This window comes from Prionailurus viverrinus, chromosome C1 (genome assembly GCF_022837055.1).
Source record: "Prionailurus viverrinus isolate Anna chromosome C1, UM_Priviv_1.0, whole genome shotgun sequence".
NCBI lineage: Eukaryota > Metazoa > Chordata > Mammalia > Carnivora > Felidae > Prionailurus > Prionailurus viverrinus.
The window spans coordinates 41,200,823-41,226,741 of NC_062568.1; the positions used below are offsets into that span (position 1 = coordinate 41,200,823).

The 25,919-nt window shown below is 35.3% G+C and overlaps 1 protein-coding gene across 6 annotated transcripts in view; it reads right to left on the bottom strand.

Moving 5' to 3' along the window:
* Positions 1-25,919, bottom strand: part of GULP1 (GULP PTB domain containing engulfment adaptor 1) — a 268,550-nt gene that overhangs the window by 24,540 nt on the left and 218,091 nt on the right. For 4 of the 6 annotated variants that reach the window (XM_047872972.1, XM_047872970.1, XM_047872971.1 and 1 more), the window contains 5 exons: positions 25,576-25,674; positions 18,289-18,426; positions 2,994-3,110; positions 2,717-2,797; positions 2,223-2,315 (listed from right to left, as the gene is read on the bottom strand). In XM_047872972.1, the coding sequence (XP_047728928.1) occupies positions 2,223-2,315; positions 2,717-2,797; positions 2,994-3,110; positions 18,289-18,426; positions 25,576-25,674 (528 nt within the window). The remainder of the gene's footprint in view (positions 1-2,222; positions 2,316-2,716; positions 2,798-2,993; positions 3,111-18,288; positions 18,427-25,575; positions 25,675-25,919) is intronic. The other 2 variants (XM_047872975.1, XM_047872976.1) reach the window with 2 other exon arrangements.

The window sequence follows — 25,919 nt, forward strand, 5'->3', positions numbered from 1 at the left end:
TTAATAACAGGCTATTTGAATCACATTATTGTTTTTTATATAACTGACTCTACCAAATAGAATTGCTAAATAAGTGAACATACAGACAGTCTGTGTGTTTCATTTACATATCAACTGTCACAGTCACTGCTTGTGATGGCTATCTCAGCCAGAGGATCACAGGGAACTGATACAAGTGTCATCTCTTCATTCCTCCTGACCCTTGCCATTTCTGAAGCTGACTTGGTGACCATGTCAGATCACCAGTGCACATGCATAACCCCCATCCTGACCTACCTTCTTCTCAGTTGTCTTAGTGGTAGTCTAGGGCAGTGCCTGCTTTTAGGAAATAAAAGAACGGAGTGCTATTTCATGATTCATCAACATGCCCCAGACTCCTCTGCTCCTCCCAGATCCACCTCTCCCCTCAACATGAGGTCTTAGTTCTGTGTCTAGAGACAGAGTGTAAAAAGTGAGCAAGCTTTGGGTTTGTATCCAAAATGGTAATGGATCTTATTTTATTCCTTTGCAAACATAAAGACTAAAATAAAGCTACTATTCATATGCAATGAGATCTAGGAACAACGCTTTATTAAGACTGCTTAAGAAGGTAACTTCCTTTCATTTATGTTTATTTCACATAACTTATAGTTTGTTTCACAAGATAACTTATAGTAAGACTTTCAACAAAACACAAAATGGTGTTACTCCATTTTGGGACCAATGTTGGAAGGAGTTTGAGCTGATTCTCTATTCCTTGGGACCAGGGAGGCAAGAAAAAAAAAATCATAATCCTGATGAGAAGCAAACAATGATAGCAGTGAAGAGAAGAAAAAAAACAGGAAGGAATATTATAATAAAGACGTCTCATTGTGCATAACAAAGGTACATAGGAATGTAGGAACCTCCTCACTCCCAAGCTCTCTCATTTTGGCCATATCAGCCCCACTACCATATGTATATGTCAAGCAAAGGAAATGACAACTGCTTCAGCGAGAAAGATGGAAAAGTGTGAGTTTAAAAGAAAGAAGAGGGGCGCCTGGGTGGCGCAGTCGGTTGGGCGTCCGACTTCAGCCAGGTCACGATCTCGCGGTCCGTGAGTTTGAGCCCCGCGTCGGGCTCTGGGCTGATGGCTCAGAGCCTGGAGCCTGTTTCTGATTCTGTGTCTCCCTCTCTCTGTGCCCCTCCCCCGTTCATGCTCTGTCTCTCTCTGTCCCAAAAATAAAATAAAAAACGTTGAAAAAAAAAAATAAAAAAATAAAAGAAAGAAGAATTTTTGAACCATTTCCAGGGCACGCCAATTTGAAAACCTGAATAAAATTCCTTATACAAGCATTTTTAGGATGAAGAATTGGTGAAATATTAGATAGATAGGTAGATAGATAGATAGATAGATCTTTCCACTGAGTTAGCCTAGAGTCTGAACCAAAATGGACTTGCAAATAAAAATTAGAAACAAAAATTCTTTTTAAAAGTCTGTAAATGCCATAATTGTGTTTTAGTTTGTAGCATCATTCCATGTTATAGATTCCTATTTTTAAAATGCAAAATAAAACATACTTTACTAGAGATCGGTAGCACAGATGATTCAAGAAGAAAGACAGTTTTCTAAATATATTTTGCCAGAAAAAAATGTTGTTTTAAATTCCGTCTTCCTCCTCCAAAAGATTCCCTTAGCCAAAATCGCAAAAAAAAAATGACATCATACATGGTATTGGGGAAAGGATTTCAAATCTATGATAAACCAAAAGTAAACAATTTAACTATAAATATTTGAGACTTGTCTGCAGAGACTACCATTCATTTTAGCGTCTGAAATACAACTGTATCACTCCCAGTGGAAACCCTTGCTATGCAATATAAGAAACCAAAGTCAGTCTTGTAAACAATTCAATTTCTATAACGAAATTCAACACTCCAAGGGTAGATTGGCTTAGGTCCTTAAATCTAACCTCAGTAAATAGTAATCAATAGAAATAAAAGAAAGAATATGCCACAAACTGAGGGAGGACTTATTCTACAAAACATGAGCAAAAAGAGCAACATGAAAAAACAACTCTGGTCAGAACTACCTAGGTAATTGTAATTTTTTAATTAGCACCTTTCATCTCTACCCATGTTTAGTTTTAAATTACTGATCCCAGAGTATTATTTGCAACATCACAGAGCTGATAATCCAGAGATGTTTTATCCCCAAGAAGTCTTGTTTCTAAGGATAACATGCACATAGTCTATATACTTACTGGAGATGTTGATACTTGGGTTATTCTTAATTGGCTTTCCAAATCTTGCACTCTGTTTTTAAGTTCCATGTTTTCGGTTTCTAAGTCTTGAATCTAAAAAGCAATGATTATTGAATAACCTTCAGAAATTTGTTCTTGTAAGATACTGGCTGTTATATTGGCTACATTAATGAATATGATTTCATATTATTTAAAATTTTAATGTACTCTTTGCACAGGGGACAAAATTATTTGATAAAAGCTGGGAAACATCAGGGAATTCTAGGTCACTGGAAAGATATTATTAAATTTAAAATATGTTTTTACATGTGTGCAAATTCCATGTTTCTAATACCTCATCTTTGTGTTTTCTTGTTGCACTATGCAATCTGTTACCCATAATCTTGGAGTATAACCGCAAGACAGTGAAACTTGCTTATGATGATTTTGAAGAGAGTGGAGAAAGGGTGTAATTTAATTACAAAGGAATCCGATCTGCATGGGAAACCACTTACCCAGCATCTGCTGCTTCTGCTGCTCTGATCCCCATGAGAAGCATCAGGAAGTGAAGCAAAGTCACATGAGAACACTAAGTTCTTGTGGGAATTCAATATAAAATGGTTAAAAACTGTGCAGGGGATCAGGAATGAAAAATTATAGGAACACAGTGAAAGCAGTTCCAATCAGTGTGGGGGAAATTTAATGGCAGGCCTTCTAAATTTGTTTGATGATATGCAAGTTTCCCTGTACTTACATCACACAAATGTGAAACAAAAAGTTTAGTTTACTCACTCTTTTCTGTAATCCTGCGATCTGTTTTCTTGTTTCGACATCTTTCCCTCCAGATTCTAGAAATTTCCTGTATGCCAGGTCAAATGCTTGGCCAATTGTTAAAGTTATTTCTTCAGCCTTTGTAAAATTCAAAGAAGATTTGCATTTTAACAATACTATGTCATGTTAGACTGTTCTTTGAATCAAGAAAAACATTCACATGAGGAACTTCAAAAGGAAGACTGCTGCAGGTAAGAGAGGTAGTAAATGAACCAAGTAGTCTCTGCTAACATGATAATTCAGTGCCTACCCATGCACAACATTAATAAAGTTTTGGTCATTAAATGAAAGCTGTTGAAGTTGGAACAAGAGTTCTATCCACCCTCTCATCTATTTTATCATAGTATTTTTTCCCAGTTTGTTTTTCTTCTTTCATCAAATATGTGGCGCCTATTAAAAGAAAGCACAGTGCCCAAACTGCAGTCTCTCTTTTCTCTTTGCTACTTATTTGCTCTTCTTAATGAGGAGGGCATGTTGAACATGGCAGGTAACTTGAATGAGGCGGACTGGGTGGTGTCCCGGAAAACTTGAGGTATGCCCTAAGTGGAGAACTCAGTTCCAATTCATTGTTGGCTTGTGGAAATGGGCAATTCCAACTCAGAGTTGTCAGATTTTAAATATGTGAGATGAGGTCAGAAATCTGAACTTTTATATGAAACCTCCCAATATTAAGTGATAGTAAACCATATTATTTGTTGTTCAGTTAAACAGCATAGATCTATCATTTGAATTTGGCCTTATAAACAATTCAGTCTCTGGTTGATCAAGCAGAAACTGCCACAGATGTCCTGGGTCCACCAGTTCATTCCTTCCTCATTCATACCTGGACTGGTATCAGTGTCTTGCACAATGTAAACACTAAATAAAAATGTATTTAGTTTATTAACATTTTATTTAAAAAGACTGGTAGAGGCATTAATTGATTTAACACATCATGAATAAGTCCTATTGAGTTATAAGACTTCCAGATGACATTAAAAACTGGTGGTAATATTAAATCTTGAAAATGCCACGCTTTAATTGCTGCAAATCCTAAAACTTTGTGATATGCTATTAAAAATCTAAATTGAAAATATGCTTTTTTAATAAGTTTTTTTTTAATGTTTCAAGTGTTTACTTAAATTCTAGTTAGTTAACATATGGTGTAATATGAGTTTCAGGAGTAGAATTTGGTGAGTTATCACTTACATATGACACTCAGTGCTCATCACACAAGTGCCCTCCTTAATCCCCATCACATTTAGCCCATCCCGCTACCTCCCTTAAAGCAACCCACAGTTTGTTCTCTATAGTTGAGTCTTTTTTATGAATAACACAGATTTAATTAAGACATTGTCATTTTTGTAGTTCACTAAATGTTTAAGGAGGGCTTTTAGTCATCAAAAAAGAAATTTATAGTGTTTAACTCAGGAAACTAAAAAATACAAAATATATGCTGAAAATTATATTAAATACCATTGGTCTTACAACAAAAGTAGAAAAAAGGGGGGGAAAGCTACATTAAGGAATATTAAAGAAATGAAAATGCCAGATACCAAACTATACGTACTCAATGATTCAAACTAATGAAAAAGTTTACATATAAAAAAATGAGTTGCATTGATTGCTAGGATCACATATAATATTAAAACATAGTAAATGTGGTTATAATAGATTGTATGATCACCTATTTTTTTATATCTCTAACTTTAAAATTTTAGGTGATGTGTTCGTTGTATTTGTTTTACAATAAGATATATTTGTAAACTATGATTTTTTTCTACTTTTTAAATTATATTGTCCTCTTAATAAGACAATATATTACCCTCAAATACTTAAGATGTACACTACATAGAATCATTTCAGTGGTAACAAGGTTGTTTCATCATTAATAACATTTGATATTGTTATAATTGTTTACAATAACTTTTAAAAAATCATAATCTTTTTATGATAAGACATGTCTTTTTCTTAAAACAGAACTTAGTTCCCTAGTAAATATTTTGCATACATTACCTCACTTGATTCTCATAATGAATCTATGAGATGGGGATTATTATTACCTCCATAATACATATGGGGGCTGCAATTCTTTTTTTTTTTAAGTTTATTTATTTTTGAGAGAGACAGAGAGGGAAACAGCATCCAAAGTAGGCTCTGCACTGACAGTAGAGAGCCCTACGCAGGGCTCGAGCCCACGAATCATGAGATCATGACCTGAGCCGAAGTCAGATGCTTAACCGACTGAACCAACCAGGCACCTCGGGGCTGCAATTCTGGAAGGTCTCAGTTTGTGAGGCGAGAATCTGAATTCATATCCAAAATATTTGGCTCTACAAGCCTCAGATTTTTTTATAAGCAATAAAAATGTATAGATCATATTGCACAGATTGTGTTATGATAAATGTGTATACCTATATATCCACCATATCACTAAACATATAGTATATTTCTATCATCCCAGAAAGTTCTCCAATGTCTACTTTCAGTCAAATCACATTTCTTATGTGTAACCATTGCTATAATTTCATCACCATAAATCAGTTTTGTCTGTCCTTGTATCCATAAAACTGAGCCATATAGTATATATTCTTTTTTGTCTGGCTTCTTTTGGAGTTTCTCAGATGTTGTATGTATCATTTGCTATATCTTAGTTATAAATAAAACGGCTACAAACATTCTTCTAAAATCATTTTGTGGACGTCTGTTTTCAAAATCTGAATATCTACAGTGGAAATGCTAAATCATAGAATAGCTCTATGTTTGACATTGTAAGAAACCGCTGAACTGTTTTTGCAACGTAATTGTACCATTTTACATTCCCACCAGCAATAAGAGAGTTCTAGTTGCTTCTCATTCTCACTGACATCATTGACGAACAGTCTTTTTATTTTGTCACCTTACTGGATGAGTGATGCTATCTCAAAGTGTTTTTAATTTGAATTTCCTTGTTGAGTAATTACATCAGCCCAGTTTCTTTTTTTTTTTTTTTAATTTTTTTTTCAACGTTTATTTATTTTTGGGACAGAGAGAGACAGAGCATGAACAGGGGAGGGGCAGAGAGAGAGGGAGACACAGAATCGGAAACACGCTCCAGGCTCTGAGCCATCAGCACAGAGCCTGACGCGGGGCTCGAACTCCCGGACCGTGAGATCGTGACCTGGCTGAAGTCAGACGCTTAACCGACTACGCCACCCAGGCGCCCCATATCAGCCCAGTTTCATGAATGACTAAGCTAAGAAGATTTTCCCCCCCGATCATTTAATGAATACAAAGAGCAAGAATGTTTTAAATTAAAAAAAAATTATTTCAAAAAATTATTACAAGGCAAACATGAGATTAATAAGAATATATAATAAATAGCTTACAAATAAAGCTTGTGAAAGCTTTATTATTCTATTACTAATAACGTATAATTCTTTTGACACATGAACCCTTTTTCGCAATTAGTGAAAGAGTAAGAGAGAAGTTTTAAACTTTGCCTTATTTACATCTCACTCAACATAATTAAAGAAAATGTATACGTAGGAAGAAGCTTTCATCTGCTTACTGGGGCTACTACTTAAATTTTAACAAGTGCAATATCCAGTGAATAAAGTATATATATTAACATTTGGAAACAAAGCTGTGAAAACATGATGGCTACACAGTTCATAGTGACTGTATATTCACCTTATATTACAGAAACCAAATAAGTCATATCATAATGAATATCCTTATTCTAATTTCATTTCTTAAACTTAATGAGATGACTACAGTAGTTGTATAAATATTAAATCATAATAACATGACATGATACCAATAAAGTTAAGTTCCAGTTTTGTGGCATACTAGGGTAGGCCTTCATCTAAATTTCAAGCAAGCTCTTAGAAATTCACAGAGGTACTGAATATATAAAATACATGTAATTAAGAGAATGAAGCTTTGCCCCAGGAAGAGCAGAGCAACTCTGGCTGGAGAGGTCACAGTCATGGGAATAATATGTCATGATGGAAGAATGTGAAATGGGAATCTAGTTTCTTGGACTGTAATTCTGCTTCTGTTGCTACCTAGCTTTGTGACTCTGAGGAAGGCACTAACTCTCTCTGGCCTAGATTTCCCTAAAATAAGATGAAAGGGTTGGACCAAATAGGGCATAAATTATTTTCCAGGATTTTTTTTAAAGATTAATAAGCAGTTACAGGAAATAATACAGAGAGATCCTGGGTAGTCTTCCTGCACTTTCTCCCATTGGTAAAAGAATACAAAAAACAAACAAACAAACAAGCAAAAACTATCTTACAAATCACACCAACCAATATGGATATTAATATAATCAAGATACAGAATAATTCCATCACCACAAAATTCCTTCATCTTGCTGTTTTATAGCCACACACTCTTCCAGTCTACCCTTACAATTTCCTTACACCCTGAAAATCACTATTCTGTTCATTTCTTTAATTCTGTCATTTCAAGAATATTATAGAAATGGAATCATATAGTATGTAAGCTTTTGGGATTGACTTTCTTTACTCCATAATTATCTGGAGAGTCATGGAAGTTGTTGCATGTATTACTAGTTCACTCCTTTTTCTTGCTGAGTAGTATCCCATGAATTTGTCGTACTTGAATTTGTTTAGCCATTCACCCATTATCTGAGATATTTGTACTTTGGGACTATTACTAATAAGCTGCTGTAAACATTCATGTGTAGGTTTTTGTGTACATGCACATTTTTTATTTCTCTGGGATAAATGCTAAAATGGATCATGTTATAGTTGCATGTTTAGTGTTCTATGAAATTTCCCACTGTTTATGGCAGTGTTTGTACCAATTTATATTCTCATAGCTATGTACAAGTGGACCATATTTCCATCTCCACACCAACATCTGGTATTCCCACTATTTTTTATTATAGTCTTTCTAATAGTTGCATAGTGATCCCTCATTTTGATTTTAATTTGCCTTTCCCTAATGGATACCAATGTTAACATATTTTCACGTGTATTTGCCATCTGACTATCTTCTTCAATGCAATGATCCTTCATATCTTATGCCCACTTTCAAATTTGATAAATTGTTTTCATGCTGTTGAGTTTTGAAAGTTCTTTGTCTGATGTAAGTTTGTAAATATTTTCTCTCATTCTAGGTAATCTTATTATCTTCTTCATAAGGCCTTTCATGCATACACACAAATGTTATTTTTGATGAAGCCCAATTTGCCACCTTTTCCATTTATGAGTCCTGGTTTGGGTGTCAAGTCTGAGAACTCTGCCTATCCCTACACGCTGAAGATTCTCCCTGTGTTTTTCTCTAAATGTTTATAGCTGTGCATTTTACATTTAAGTCCATGATGCATTTTCAGTTAATTTTTGTATAAGATGTGAGATTTAAGTCAATGTGCATTTTATTTACCCATGGAGGTCCAACTTCACAAGCACCATTTATTGAAAAGGATATCTTTCTCATTTTGCATGTGTTGCATCACTTTTGTGCCTTTATCAAAAATCAGTGGGATATATTTGTGTGGATTGACTATTGTGTTCTCCATTCTGTTTCATTAATCTATTGCTCTGCACCTTCACCAAAACTACACAGTCTTGATTACTGTAAGTATGTAGTAAGTCTTGAAATAGGGTAAACTTTTTTCTACTTTATTGGTCTTTTTCAAAACTGTTTTAGCAATTCTAGTTCATTTGCCTTTTTATATAAATTTTAGAATCCTCTTGCCTATACCTATAAAAAAAATCTTGCTATGATTTTGACAGAAATTGTGTTAAACCTGTACATTAATTTGGAGAGAACTGACATACAGACTAGATTCAGTCACCCAATCCATGAACATTGCATATCACTCCTTGTGTCTATATCTATTTTTATTTCTTTCATAAGCAATTTGTAATTTTCAGCATATAAGTCCTGTACAAGTTTTACATCTCTGGTTAGATTTACACCTATGTATTTTTTTAAGCAATTGTAAATTTTTGTATCCATGTGTTCATTGCTCATATACAGCAATACAATTGATTTTTGTATGTTTATCATGTATTGTGCCACCTTATTGAACTCGTTTATTAGATCTAGGTGTTTTTGTTGGAATCTTTTGAAGTAATATTTCTTCCTTTACAATCTTTTGCTTTTGATTTTCTTATTTTGCCTTATTGCGAAGTCTAGAACTTCCAGGACTGTGTTTAGTAAGAGTAGTAGAGTAAAAATCCTTGCCTCGTTCTCAGTCTTGGGAGGAAGGCATTCAGCTTTTTCACCGTTAAGTAAAATGTAACCTATAGTTTTAAATGTTCTTTGTCAAATAAAGTTTCTTATACTGCTATTTTTCTGAGTTTCTAGCCCTGAATGAGTGTTGATTTTTACAATTTTTTAAGCATTGACTGATATGATCATATGGTTTTTCTTCTAAAGCCTATTAACATGATTGATCACATGGTTGGATTTTTTAATGTTGGACAAGACTGTATCCCTGGAACACACTCTACTTGGTCTTGGTGTATAATTCCTTTTATATATTGCAGAATTATATTTGCTAATAATTCATGAGAAATTCTTGCATATATATTCCTTGGGGATATAGCTTGGTCTCTAGTTTGTTTCTTTTTCACTGTCTTTGTCTGGTTTGGTATTAGAGAATACACTAGTTTCATAAAATGAATTGAGGGGTGCTCTCATCTCTTCTGTTTTTTGAAATAGGTTGTGTAGGATGTTAATTCCTCTGTAAGCATTTTATAGATTCCTCCAGTGAAACCATCTAGGCATGAAGAGTTTTCTTTTAATAAGTTTTAAATTATAAATTCCATTACCTTTGGTGTTAGAGGGCTATCCAAGTTATATATTTAATGTTTGGTGATTTATGGTAGTATTTAGCTCTTAAGAAATTAATTCAATTCATCTATATTGTCAATTTTTTGTGCATACAGTTATTTTTAGTATTCTCTTATTGTTCTTTTGCTATCTGAGGGTCTGCAGTTAAATCTGTTTCATTCCTGACACTGGTAACTACTGTCTTTTCTTTTTCATTTTTACTTTGCTAATCTCACTAAAATTTAGATACTTTTATGATCTTTCAAAGAACCAGCTCTGTTTCTTTAGTTTCTCTATTGTTTTTGTTTTCAATTTTATTAATTTCTCCTTTTATCATTCTTATTTTCTTCCTTTGAGTTTGTTTTGATGTTTTGTTTTCTAAGGACTTGAAATAGGAGCTTAGATCATTGACTTGAGACTTCCTTTTCTCTAATGTATTAATTTAGTTGTCATAAATTTCTCTCGGCACTGTTTTAGCTGCATTACACAAATGCTGATAACATTCTATTTCACTTATATACGTTTCACTGCATTTTAAGTTTCCTTTGAGAAATCCTGACATACAGGATATTTGCAAGTATGATGTTTCATCTCCAATTTTTGAAGAATTTTGTTACTGATCTGTAAATTGATTTCCTTGTTGTTTCAATTAAAAAAAAAATTTTGTATTTATTTTTGAGAGAGAGACAGAGACAGAGAGCACAAGTGAGGGAGGGGCAGAGAGAGAGGGAGACACAGAATCTGAAGCAGACTCCAGGCTCTGAGCTGTCAGCACAGAGCCCGACTCAGGGCTGGAATTCACAGACTGTGAGATCATGACCTGAGCTGAAGGCAGATGCTTAACCAAGCCACCCAGGCACCCTATTGTTTCAATTCCTTACGATATTTCAGATTTGTTTTATAGTCCAGGATATGGTTTATTTTGGTACATACTCCTTGGACACTAGAAGACAATGTGCATTCTGCTGTTGTTGAATGAAGATCCCTATAGCTATTAATCAGATCCCATTGGCTGATAAGGTTGATGAGTAATTCTATATCCTATATGATTTCCTTTCTAGTTGTTCTATTAATTTTGGGGAGAGTGGTAGTAGTGAAGTCTTTAACTATAATTGTGCATAGTCTATTTATCCTGTGTTTCCTTTGAGTTCCATCAGTTTTTGCTTCACTTACTTTGCAAGTTTATTGTTTGGTTATACACATTTAGGTGGCCTTCTTGGTGGTATGACCCTTTTATCTTTATATAAAGTCTTTCTTTGTCTCTCATAATTTTCTTTATTTTGAAGTCTAATTTATCTGATATTAGTATACTTTTGCTTTAAATAATGTTTACATGATATACATTTTTATATTCTTTTATTTTCAATCTACCTGTATCACCCATATCACTATATTTGCAACAAGTTTCTTATAGAAAATATATACCTGGATTCGTTTTTTTAACTTGTTTTATTTTTTATTTTTTTACATTTACATCCAAATTAGTTAGCATATAGTGCAATAATGATTTCAGGAATAGATTCCTTAGTGCCCCTTACCCATTTAGCCCAACCCCCCTCCCATACCCCCTCCAGTAACCTTTTGTTTGTTCTCCATATATATGAGTCTCTTATGTTTTGTCCCCCTTCCTGTTTTTATATTATTGTTGTTTCCCTTCCCTTATGTTCATCTGTTTGTCTCTTAAAGCCCTCATATGAGTGAAGTCACATGATTTTTGTCTTTCTCTGACTGACTGATTTCATTTAGCATAATACCCTCCAGTTCCGCCCACGTACTTGCAAATGGCAAGATTTCATTCTTTTTGATTGCCGAGTAATACTCCATCGTGTATATATACCACATCTTCTTTATCCATTCATCCATCGATGGACATTTGGGTTCTTTACTCTAACAATCTCTTTTATTTGGTGTTTTTAGATCATTTACACTGAATGTGATTTTTGATACATTAAAGCTTAAGTGTGCCATTTAAATTTTTCTTTTCTGTCACCTATTTTCTCTCTCTATTTTCTTTTCACTGTATTGATGTGAGTTTTTGAAATACTTTTACAATAAAAAGTTGACTTGTCCATAGTACTTTTAAAAGTATCATTATATAGCTTTTTTAATGATTGCTTTAGGATGCATATTATATTTTTATAATCACAAATATATTTGTATATTTGTATAATCACAGTCTACTAGTGTTATCATTTTTCAGGTCAGGTGACATGTAGAAAACTTACCTCTTTTTACATCTCTTCAACTTTCCAGGTTATAATATAATTGCCTTATGAATTGCCTATTTAGAATCACATTAGAAAGTATTTTTTGTTTCTATTTTCTTTCTTCTTTTAACTCATACCTCCCATACCCCCTCTCTGGTAATCATCAGTTCTCTATAGTTAAGAGTCTGTTTCTTGTTTTGTCTCTCTCTCCTTTTCCCTTTGCTCATTTGTTTTGTTTCTTAAATTCCACATATAAGTGAAATCATATGGTTTTTGTCTTTTTTGACTCACTTATTTCGCTTAGCATAATACTCTGTAGCTCCATCCATGTCATTGCAAATGGCAAGATTTTATTCTTTTTTTATGGCTGACAACTATTCCATTGCATATTTATACCTCATCTTTATCCATTCATCAGTTGATCAACACTTGGGCTGTTTCCATAATTTGGCTAGTGAGGATAATGCTGCTATATACATTGAGGTGCATGTATCCCTTTGAATTAGTTTTTTGTGTTTTTTGGGTAAATACCTAATAGTGCAATTGCTGGGTCCCAGGGTACTTCTACTTTTAACCTTTTGAGGAACCTCCATACTGTTCTCCAGAGTGGCTGTACCAGTTTGCTTTCCCACCAACAGTGCAAGAGGGTTCCCCTTTTGCCACATCAGCAATACCTGTTGCTTCTTATGTTGTTGATTTTAACCATTTTGACAGGTGTAAGGGAATCGCTCATGGTAGTTTTGATTTGTATTTCCCTGATGATCAGTAATGTTAAGCATCTTTTCATGAGCCTGTTAGTCATCTATAGTTCTTCTTTTGAAAATTGTCTATTCATGTCTTCTGCCCATGTCTTAGCTGGATTATTTGGGTTGTGGATGTTGAGTGTGATGAGTTCTTTATACATTCTGGATACTAACCCTTTGTCAGATATGTCATTTGAAATATCTTCTCCCATTCTGTAGGCTGCTTTTTTGTTTTGTTGATTGTTTCTTTTCTTTCACAGTGCAGATGCTTTTTATCTTGATAAAGTCACAAGAGTTCATTTTTGCTTTTGTTTTTATTGCCTCCAGCGATGCGTCTAGTAAAAAGTTGCTACAGATGAGATCAAACAGGTTGCTGCCTGTGTTATCCTCTAGGATTTTGATGGTTTCCTGTCTCACATTTAGGTCTTTCATCCATTTTGAATTTATTTTTGTGTTAGAAAGTGGTCCATTTTCATTCTTCTGCATGATGCTGTACAGTTTTCCCATCACTATTTATTGAAGAAACTGTCTTTTTTCCATTGGATATTCTTTCCTGCTTTGTCAAAGATTAGTTGACCATATGATTGTGGGTCCATTTCTGGGTTTTCTATTCTATTCCATTGATGTATATGTTCTGTTTTTGTGCCAGTACCATACTGCCTTGATGACTAGTGCTTTGTAATATAGCTTGGAGTCCAGAATTGTGATGCCTCCAGCTTTGCTTTGCTTTTTCAGGATTGCTTTGGTTATTCAGGGTCTTTTGTGGTTCCATACAAATTTTAGGATTGTTTGTTCTAGCTTTATGAAAAATGCTGTTGATATTTTGATAGGGATTGCATTAATATGTATAGATTGCTTTGGGTAGTATAGACATTTTAACAATGTATATTCTTCCCATCTGGGAACTTGGAATGTTTTTCCATTTCTTTGTGTCCTCTTCAATTTCTTTCATGAGTGTCCTAAAGGTTTTTTAAAAATTATTTTTATTTTAGAAAGCAAGAGAGTGCAAGTGGGGGCAAGGGGCATAAGGAGAGAGATAAAGAATCATAAGTAAACTCCATGCTCAGTGTGGAGCCTGATGTGTGGCTTGATCCCACAACCCTGGGATCTTGACCTGAGCTGAAATCAAGAGTCAGACGCTCAACCAACTGAGCCACTCAGGTACACCTGAGTGTTCTATAGTTTTCAGAGTACAGATGCTTTACTTCTTTGGTTAGGTTTATTCCTAAGTATCTTATGTTTTTTGGTGCAACTGTAAATGGGATAGATTCTTTGATTTCTTTTTCTGCTGCTTCATTGTTGGTGTATAGTGCAGATTACTGTACATTGATTTTATATCCTGTGACTGTGCTGAATTCATGTATTAGTTCTAGCAATTTTTTGATGCAGTCTTTTGGGTTTTCTCCATAGAGGATCATACCATCTGCATATAGCGAAAATTTGACATTTTCCTTACCAATTGGCATGCCTTTTATTTCCTTTTGTTTTCTGATTGCTGAGGCTAAGACTTTCAGTACTATGTTAAATAGTAATGATGAGAGTGGACATCCCTGTCTTATGCCTAACCATAGAGGAAAAGCTGTCAGATTTTCCCCTTTAAGGATAATATTGGCTATGGGTAATTTGTTCATGGCCTTTATGACATTGAGGTATGTGCCATCTATCCCTACTTTGTAGAGGGTTTTTATCAAAATTGGATACTGTATTTTCTCAAATGCTTTTTCTGCATCTATTGAGAGGATTGTATGCTTCTTATCATTTCTTTTAATAATGTGGTGTATCACGTGAATATTGAACCACACCTACAGCCTAGAGATAAATTCCACTTGATTGTGGTGAATAATTCTTTCAATGTACTATTGAATTTGATTTGCTAGTATCTTGTTGAGAGTTTTTGCATCCGTGTGCATCAGGGATATAGGCCTGTAATTCTCCTTTTTGGTGGGGTCTTTGGTTTTGGAATCAAGGTGATGCTGGCCTTGGAGAAGGAGTTTGGAAGTTTTCCTTCCATTTCTATTTTTCAGAGTAATTTGAGAATAGGTACTAACTCTTTAAATGTCTGGTAGAATTCCTGGGGGAAGCCATCTGGCCCTGGACTTTTATTTGTTTGGAGATTTTTGATTACTGATTCAATTTCTTTGCTGGTTATGGGCTGTTCAAATTTTCTATTTAGTTCAACATCTTCTTACTTCTTGATATGATGAGTGATTTTCAACTGAATCTTGCTTATTTTGGATATTATATTATAATACTCTGGGGTGCCTGGGTGGCTCAGTTGTTTAAGTGACCGGTTGAGATCAAACCCCATGTCAGGCTCTGTGGAGAATGCTTTAGATTCTCTCTCTTCCTCTCTCTCTACCCCTCCCCCACTTGCACTTTCTCTCTTTCTCTTTCTCTCAAAATAAGTAAATAAATTAAAAAAATATATTATAGGGGTGCCTGGGTGGCTCAGTTGGCTAAGCATCCAACTTCAGCTCAGGTCATGATTTCACAGTTCACGAGTTTGAGTCCCGTGTTGGGCTCTGTGCTGGCAGCTCAGAACCTGCAGCCTGCTTTGGATTCTCTGACTCCCCTCCCCCCCTCTCTGCTTCTCCCCTGCTCCTGCTCTCTCTGTTTCTCAAAAAATAAATAAAAATTAAAATAATTTTTAGAAAAGAATATTATAAGACTAGAAATTATTTAAGCTTAGTGTTTTAGTGGCTTACTCTGACACAATTCCAGTAGAGGAATGGGAATGGGGAGCACTACTTCATTACTGCCTGGTGAAGAAGAAGTTCAGCTTCCTCATTTGGACTCTCTTCCTTACTGCTTGGCAAGGCTGGGTATTCTAGTTCCCCATGTGATCCACAATGATCCTCAAGTACTGAATTCCAGTCTTGTGACATACTATGATCGGTTTTATCTGTCTTTCAAACTCAACAACTTCACAGAAGTACTCAAAAGATACAATGAAGGGGCGCCTGGGTGGCGCAGTCGGTTAAGCGTCCGACTTCAGCCAGGTCACGATCTCGCGGTCCCGGAGTTCGAGCCCCGCGTCAGGCTCTGGGCTGATGGCTCAGAGCCTGGAGCCTGTTTCCGATTCTGTGTCTCCCTCTCTCTCTGCCCCTCCCCCGTTCATGCTCTGTCTCTCTCTGTCCCAAAAATAAATAAACGTTGAAAAAAAAAAAAAAGATACAATGAGTAGATAAGACAAAAGCCCCAATAAGAGCCAATGGGCTCAGGAACAGGTCACAGTTATGGAAATAATAGAGCATGATGGGATGAATGCTACAATGACGATCTAAGGTCTTAAATTTTAATCCGATTCTGTTACTACCTAACTTTGTAAACTGGTAAAGTCACTCAACTCTCTGGCCTTGGTATCGTAAAGTAAGCAGAAAAAGTTCTGCCAAGTGGGTCATAATTTCTTTTCCTGTTTTAATCCTCCATGATTAGTTATTTAAAATGACAATTAAAGAGGATGGCATGTCAAAATTCTACATACATATCAAATGAATTTTATAAATATAGTCATTATTACAATTAAAGCAAATAAAACCTTGAGGTGAAAATGATATAATAAAATTCTGATGAAACATAGCCTCTTTGAGTTCATGAAAGTCATGTGCACTTATAATTGGAGAAATATCTTGGACCTCTTTTCAGAGTCCCAACTTCCATCTACCTGCAGCAGAATCAGTTGGTGAACTTGTTAAACATAGATTTCCTGAGCTCAAGCCTCAATCAAAATGAACTTGTTTTTTTAAGTGCCCTCCTTTTATACCCATTAATACTGTAAGCCACTGAATTATGTTTCAATAAATTATTTTCAACCTTCAAGAAAAAAAGAAGCTAATATGCTATATCCAAAGAGAATAATTGGTCAAGGAATTTAAATTCTTGAAATCAATTACAAACAATTACAATTAGGGTGAAATAGAGTTTATACTTTTGAAACAATATAACTATGCAGGGATTCTGGCAAGCTTATACTTTAAATTATCCAATAAATCTGGATGAGGATCAAATAAAAACATGTGACACAAAACTATAGGAAGGCTAATATTTATCATTAACTATAATTATGAATATTTCAAAGGCCCCAAGGCTGTTTATTTCTACATATAAAGCAAGAAAGAAGGACAACTGAGTTTACTGCCTGGTGTATGTGGTAAATGGTTATGATATCTTACACATAGAAGCTGAAATCCAACAAATATCAACTTTCATCTTCTCAATCACATAGAGAAAAACATCTGCAAATGATCATGCTCTTAAAAAACACTTGGGATATTAAATATAATGCATTCATTCAATAGGATAAATTTCAAAAACAACTTGTACTTTATTTTATATAAAATGCTTTATTGTGCATATAATATTGTCATATGGATGACCATATTTTTCTGATGAGATGTTCCATAATGTTCATTAAATTCTCAAAAAGTACTATGATGCCAAGAAGCTTAGGACATTAGTTTGCATTTTAGAGCGTTAGAGCTTAAAAATACATATAATAACTTGCTCTACTTTTTGTAAAATTTTCTATAGGGTCCTTTTTTTCTATAAGGAAAAATTTATTGAGCATCTATTGTCCACCTAATGTAGGAGTTATATGGACAAATAAAAAGGTATTTAAGAAGCTCACCTACTGGAACCAGAGAAATAAATTACATAGGAGTGATAATATTATTAATCCTTTACTATTTTTAACAGCATGAAAAATAAGCAATAAATGAATTAAGTTCTTTTTTTCATCTAAGTCAACAATGTTGTTGAGGTTAGATGTTCTTCCTTCATTAAAGCCATTAATAGCTGCAATCTGTGTTTGGAATTCATATCTTATGTTTTAGAACAGGACGTCAGACCAGATTATGACTAACATTGGCTTATGCTTATAATCAAGACATGGGGTTTTCTGAAGATTCCAGATGATTAAAAGAACTATTGTAGGACTTAACTTTAGAATTCCCTAATTGATTTTACTTGCTGAGAACATTAGATTACATTCACAAGCTAATACACATGCACGCAGACACATACTCATGCATATACAATTCTATTTACCTTTCATTATATTAAGTTCTCTAAATAACAAAAATCAAGAACCAGCTTTTCAAAGTACTGGAGATTTTTGAATGGAGCCATACAGATTTTATTTCCTGCAGTTTAAAATAGTTACTTTTATCATATCCATCACATTTTAGAAAAAAAATACTCTGCTCACCATTACTCTTTGCATTATGTGCCTATTACTAAGCTACATTTGAGATTAAAGTTAGAAATAAATGATTATAAGAGAAATAAATGCATAACATAAGCAGGCATGACGTTCTAAGGAAAGAAATCTGCATGCAAGCTTGTGCCCATGAACATGAGAATTCAGTTAGGGATGAAATCCTGAAGCATATTCTCATGACAGGATGAACCTATTAGTGTAGCTAAGTATTCGCAGACCTTATTCATTTCCAAATACTTTACTAATGCCGGAAACAAGACAATTCCTGGCTTGTAAAACAGAGCAAACCACCCTAAAACATCTGGCATACTTACACACTTTTCGCTGTCAAATACATAGCACAAATGTTTATTTGACTCAGAATCTTTGCATATGAAAGTGAATATCCTCTTGTCAGTTTTATCATCAGCACAAAATGATATTCTATGAAGCTGGCAATTGTGTTGGACTTCCTGTGAACACAAATGGAAATAAACAGTTGAAGAGATTCTTGTCCATTTTCTGAAATACCAGCTTGTGTTATACTTGACTTTAAAGGTGAAACAATCATCTGTCAAACTTTGGTTTATAATTACATACACCCAAATTTAAACAAATACGTAATAGAGATGGACCTCCTGACTCAGATTAAACGAAGGCAGTCATCTCAGTAGGACTTAGAAGAAAAGAAGCAAAATACAAGAGAATCAGGGGTGCCAGGACTTTCTGAGCTACAAGGGATATTAAGAGACAATTACTTTGAACCTTGAAATTTTATTTAGGACATTAAGGCCCAGAGAATTAAGATACTTCCAGAAGGTTATATAATTAGCAGGACCCTTTTTAACCAGAACATTTTCATTTTTTCTTACTGATACTCACTAGCATTACATAACTTCATCTGCACACAATTTCATATGAAACATACTACCATTTCGTCCTTAGTTTTCATATCAAATTGTATTTTACGTGTCTTCATCAGGAAGGTGTATACATCCAGCATCTAAATTACTGAATCAACTCTCCTAATCAGAAAGATAAACACTGCAACTATACATATATAATATATATAATAAATAATATATCATATGATATGTATATTATATAATAGATAGTATAAAATAAATAATATATATATTATGTATTATATAATATGCATATTATATAATATATAAAATAATAAATAATATATAGAAATAAATAATACAATAAATACATTTTTATACTGTCATAGTTATACATATTATATATTTTGTAACTATAGCATCTGTCACTACATCTTTCCAGGTTCAGAGTTTGATGTGTCAGCTTGATGAGATTTGATCTATCACTCTGATTCACATTACTGCTCATTAGACTAAAAATGAGTACATAAGGTATACACATAAATATTAGGAGAATTTGTTTATAGCACTGTATTCTTTCCCTGTGTATAAACCAAATGATCAGTCATCAAGAAGCATGAAAATTAGAATGAGGAAGTATACTATATGATTGTAATGTTTTTGTCATTACTAGATAGCCTGATCCATCCATTTCTTTTTTTTTTTAATGTTTATTTTTGACAGAGAGAGAGAGACAGAGACAGAGCATGAGCAGGGGAGGGGCAGAGGGAGAGGGAGACACAGAATCCGAAGCAGGCTCCAGGCTCCAAGCTGTCAGCACAGAGCCCGACGTGGGGCTCGAACTCATCAACTGTGAGATCAGGACCTGAGCCGAAGTCGGATGCTTAACCAACTGACCCACCTAGGTGCCCCTGATCCATCCATTTCAACAGCAGGAAGGAACAATGCCAGAAAGAGGGGCTCAACTTACTGAGGCCTCTGATGACATCTCTCCTTTCTTGTGATTAGTGCCAAGACGGACAATGACCACATTTTATGAGACTGTCTTTATATACTTTGTCCAAATGACCAGTCTGTATCTCACAGACTTTATTTTTGTTTTAATGTTAACATAGTCAATCAAACAATACCCAGGCACACTAGTTCCCAAATGCTGACATCAGGTCTACACCACTTTATTAATTGTATAATCATGTTAATGATAGGGGCACCTGGGTGGCTTAGTTGGTTAAGCATCCAACTCTTGATTTCGGCTCAGGTCGTGATCTCACAGTTCCTGAGATGGAACCCCATGTCGGGCTCTGTGCTGACAGCCAGGAGCTTGCTTAGGATTCTCTTCTTCTCCCTTTCTCTCTGCACCTCCCCAGCTCATGCTCACTCTCTCTCTCTCTCTCAAAATAATCATTTAAAAAAAATCATGTTAATGATATACAGAAGAAATACCATTACTATATAATATGGACAGATAATTCTTTTTTTTTTCCATTTGAAGGAGAAATCACAAGTAACATGAAAACACACCATTTACATAAGCCGGTGGTAAAACACAGTCCCTTGTTCACTCACCAACCAGTATGGTCACAGATAGCCTTTGGTAATAACAGTTGAGAATCATCATAATTTTTCTTTAAATTAGCAGTTATCTTCCTACAAAAGAAGACTGAAAAGCTAAAACTTGAAATTTTATTATTTCAGTGAATTTTTTGTTGTGATATATCTTTATGAATTTTAAATGTAGCACTAATTTTTGAAGGGACAGGACAGACTCAAGAACACAATGTCACAGTGAGAACACAATTAAACTTTAACACTACAGTATTTTATTGGAGTTGGAACAAAAAATAAGTAAATCCCCAATTCACCTATACCACCTCTTTCAGTACTGCATAATCCTCATTTGAAGGACAAGTAAGAAAAGCAGGAAGGGGAAAAGATACAGACGGAAAGATATTAGAGCAAATTGAGATTGCTTTTCACTTCTATTTTCATCCATCCAAATGGCATAGAAAAAGAGCCTATTTTCTATGAAGTCCATGTTAGATTAACAATGAATTTTTAAATCCTGCCCCATACATGTATATTTTACTATAAATAAACTTACTTTAGGAACATAATATTTTTTAATTATGACTAAATAAAATAAATATACCAAAATAAAATGAATGACAGATTTTGTTCTTATTCACTTAGGTCTCCTCAAATAGTAGTTCCTAAATACATATCTGCACACAGGCTGTATCAGAGTCACATGAACAGGTGTTTTTAGTTTTTTTTTTCTTATGATAGAGACACTCAGTCTAGTTCTGCAGATTCTGGATCTGAAAATCCTGAGTGGACTCCAGCAATCAGCATTCTCAGGAGTCTCCTAGGGGTACTGATATTCAGCAAAGCTGGTAAATCGTTTTTTGTTTGTTTCTCTTTTTAAAAGATTTAAAAAACGGTACATTCTATAGATGGGTAAAGAGTCAGGTACTCTAACGTTCTTATGCAATATATTGGTGAAGAGTCAGATACTATTATGTTCTTATATAATATATATGAAGAGTCAGGTGTTCTCTATTCAAATGTAATACAATTGAATTGATAAGACATTTCAAAGATTTTAAGACTCCCAAGATTGCCCTTTGATTTGTTAGCAATGAAAAAAGGATGGTTCTTTCCTATGCTTTTAGGGAAAAATTCAATTGGGTCTTTTGAAAATTAGCTATTAATTACAGAAACTGAGACTTTGGGATAGGGAAGAAAAGCTTTGGTGCTATTGATTGGGTAAGGCAAAATATGATGCTCAAAAGTCAATTGGCTAATCGCATTGGTTGAAGCCCACGTCACTGATGTTTTGTAAATGGGATTTAGGTTAGGGGAGGCTTGTGCATCTGACAGTCAAAAGTTTAGAGAACAGAGTGATAAGGTTGACAGGCTGTCAATGGGCAACTCATGGTCCTGGAGGACTTACTATGGGGGACTTTAGAATCACCAACTAATAACACTGAACTATATTTGCATTTCCATAATCCATCTGTCTCTCTTTTTACACCCCAACCCCCACATGTTAGTTAGGTCATCTTGTAGAACTTTTGTCTTTATATTTTGTGTTCTTCTGAGGAGCTGCCATTATTAAACTGTCAATTCTAATTTTTTTTAATGTTTATTTTTTTGAGAGAGAGAGAGAGACAGAGTGCAAGCTGGGGAGGGGCAGAGAGAGAAGGAGACACAGAATCTGAAGCAGGCTGCAGACTTTGGGCTGACAGCACAGAGTCTGGTGCGGGGCTCAAACTCACAAACCATGAGATCATGGCCTGAGCCGAAGTCCAACGCTTAACCGACTGAGCCACACAGGCGTCCCTAAACTGTCAATTCTAAACAATAAAGTTTCCTCTGTACACTGCATTTAATCATATTTGTATTTTTCTAAATATTTAAATTTTATATCAGATGAAAAATCTGAAGCATTCTAAATGTTCAGTAATAGGAGAATGGTTTAGTAGATTATAATTTATATATTCCAGTATTGGTGAAATTTTTATAGCCTAGGATACAGTATGGGCAGACTCAAATAAAAAAGGACAAGAACACATGTTGATGACACATAAAGTGCATTATCAGCCCTTCTTCTCTCATGGTGTGCTTAACAAGGCCTAAACATTCACGTAAGAAATTGAATTAATTATTGATTACATACACATATACTTTAAAACTGTTATGAGATCTACATGGCTTACGAGACATTTTAAACACAAATGACCTGTTCTGACTGATCATTTGCCACTGTATAGCCAGTTAATTTTAAAAAAGGAAATGCAGGACTGGGGCATCTGGGTGGCTCAGTTGGTTAAGCATCCAGCTCTTGATTTTGGCTCAGGTCATGATCTCACAGTTCATGAGATTGAGCCTCGTGTCGGGCTCTGCACTGATAGCACGGAGCCTGCTTGGGATTCTCTTTCTCCCTCTCTCTCTGCCCCTCCCTTGCTCTAAATAAATAAACAAATGGAAATGCAGGACTAAGGCTGCTTTTCTTTTTAATTGCAAATAAGACTACACATCTGGTTTCATTGTCACTCGGTAACTTATTCCTCAGCCCACTATTCTTTCGTAACCACCATTTGCCTCATGAAGTAATCTGAGCCAACCCACCTGTTCAGTAAATTAGGCCTCATTTTCAACTACTCTGTTTCCCAGTAATCTATATATATTCCATTATGGTCTTAAATAGACCTTCGACTATTCTCTCACCACTTCTTTTCTTTTAGCTACCTCAGCAGCGGTTAGTGGGGAAGAGCCATCACCAAAGTAAAGTCTCTATTTCTTTGTTTCTTATTTAATATTGAGTGCGGCTCATGGGAGGAAATTAAACAGGATATTTGTGGGAGGCCCTAAATTCATGGCTTGAGAACTATGAAGGAATGCCATTGTTCTGTAGTTTGGACAATAACTGTGGGTACATCCATGCCACAGTCCAGTTCTCCTCACATATATTAAAAATGTAAAACTTCCATGGAAACTCTGATTCAGCATGCTAAGATAAGGCCTCAGAACTTATTTTTGCAAATGTCAGGTATTTTTTACGCAAGTATTCCATGGACTACAGTTTGAAAAGGAGAGCTACTACAAGCAGACTATGCACCACGCCAGAACCTCAAACTTCAGGTGCGTGAGAATTCCTGCATGACTTCCTAAATTGTATAGATTCCAATTCAGTAGGTCTGGAATGTGCCTGGGAGTCTGTATTTCTAACAAGCGCCCAAGTAAAGCTGATCATGTTGGTCTGCAGACCACACTTTGAAGAGCAAGACATCATCAGACATCGCACATAGATGAAGGGATCAATGGCAAGTTACAGACCCATGAAAAATGGTTTCATAATCTGTTTATAGGCCAGGGTTTCCTTAGGCCTTCAGATCGAATTAATTTTGTCAGTAAGTATGCCACGGTGTCAGAGGAAAGCATTGACAACATATATTTGTAAGATGAATTGAAGTTGAATGTTAATTGGCTTTTCCCAACTTATTTTCATGGTCTTATCAAAATTATTAAACAATAATTCTGAAGCATGGTGAATAACATACTGTATTAGCTTTCTAGGGCTGCCCTAACAAAACATCGCAGACCGCGTGGCCTAATCAACAGAGATTTACTTTCTCACAGTTCTGGAGGCTGGAAGCCCAAGATCAAGGTGTTGGCAGGTCTGGTTTCTGCTGAAGCCTCTCTCAGTATGGGTTGCAGATGGCTGCCTTTTCACTGTGTCCTCACATGGCTTTTCCTCGGTGCTTGCATATCCCTGATGTCTCTTTTTCCTCTTACCAGGACACCAGTCCTAGTGTGATTAAGGCCTCATTAAGACCTCATGTAACCATAATTACCTTAAAAAATTCTATCTCTAGGGGCGCCCTGGGTGGCTCAGTCAGTTAAGCATCCAACTTCGGCTCGGGTCATAATCTCACGGTCCATGGGTTTGAGACCCGCAGGTTCGAACCTGGCATCGGGCTCTGTGCTGACAGCTTGGAACCTGTAGCATGCTTCAGACTCTATGTCTCCGTCTCTCTGTGCTCCTCCCCGCTCATGCTCTGTCCTCTCTGTCTCTCAAAAATAATAAATACACATTTAAAAAAAATTCTATCTCTAGGGGCACCTGGGTGGCTCAGTCCGTTGGGTCTCTGACTTCAGCCCAGGTCATGATGGTCTCTGCTTGTGAGTTCCAGCCCCACATCAGGCTCTGTGCTGACAACTCAGAGCTGGAGCCTGCTTCGGAGTCTATGTGTGTGTGTCTTTCTCACCCTCTCTCTCTGTCTCTCAAAAAAATGAATAAACATTAAAAAAAAATTTTTTTTTTAATTCTATCTCCAAGTACAGTCACATTGGGGCTTAGGGCTTCAACATAGAAATTTTGGCTAAAAACAATTCAGTCCCTAACAAATCCATATTAATTAATTTGAAGACAGAATAGATTATATTGTATTCACAGGGGAAAGGGCTCTAAATATAAGAACTTTAAGTTTATGCTGTATTATGGACTGAATTCTATTCCCCCAAAATTCATGTGCTGCAGCCTTAGCCTCCCATATCTCACAATGTGCCTGTATTTGAAGAGAAGGTTTGAAAGTGGCGACTACATTAAAGTGAGCCCATTAGGATGGTCCTTTATCCAATCTGAATGGTATCCTAATAGGAAAAGGAAACTGGACACACACAGAGATACCAGGGGTGTGTGTGCACAGGTGACCACGTGAAGAGGCAGGAGGAAAGCAGCGATCTGCAAGCCAAGGAGAGAGGCCTCAGAGGAAACCAACACTGTGAGCTTAGTCTTGGCTTTCCAGGCTCCAGAACTGTGAGAAAATAAGTTTCTGTTGTTTGAGCCACCACATCTGTGGTATTTTATCATGGCAGCCTTAGGAAACTAACACACACTGATTATGTCCATGGGCAATAAGAGGCAGTCCAAAACATTTTAATAAACAACACACAGCTTTTGTTTCCTTTCATACTCAGTGAACCACACTTCACACATCTCTTTCACAGCACACAAAGGAAAAGACACTGAAAACAAGACCAAACACTGTTAAATATGCTTCCATCCCAAACACAGGCTGAAGAACAGACCACTTTGGAAGCACTCCCAAAAGTTGTTTTTCCCCCTAAAAATCCTACAGAATTTTAAAGTGTCATTAACTGACGACTAACCAGTTCCAGTTGGTAAGCAATTTTAAATATTTATTGAAATAGGTACATAACTGCCATTAAGGAAAGATTGGAGGGCTTCTGACATTCAGAAAGAAGCCTTACCTTTGTTTTAGGTTCTAGAATTTTTACTCCATATATTGATATTTGCAGCTCAACTTTAGGAATTTTCTGGCCTTCAGACTTCTTGATATGTCTTGCAAACTACAAATGAAAAATTATTCAGAAAACTGTAATTCTGTTTCTATGGAGAATAAACACAAAGTTTGTATTCAGTGTTGGACTTTCATTAAATAAATTATTAGCCATTATAAAGTATTTTATAAACTCCATATAGCTTGAAAATATTTTGTAATCATAATAATCTACCATTACTAAAACTAAAATCAGATTGATACTGAATAACTTTTTAAGAACTTTTTTAATGTACTTCTTTCATTATATTTAAA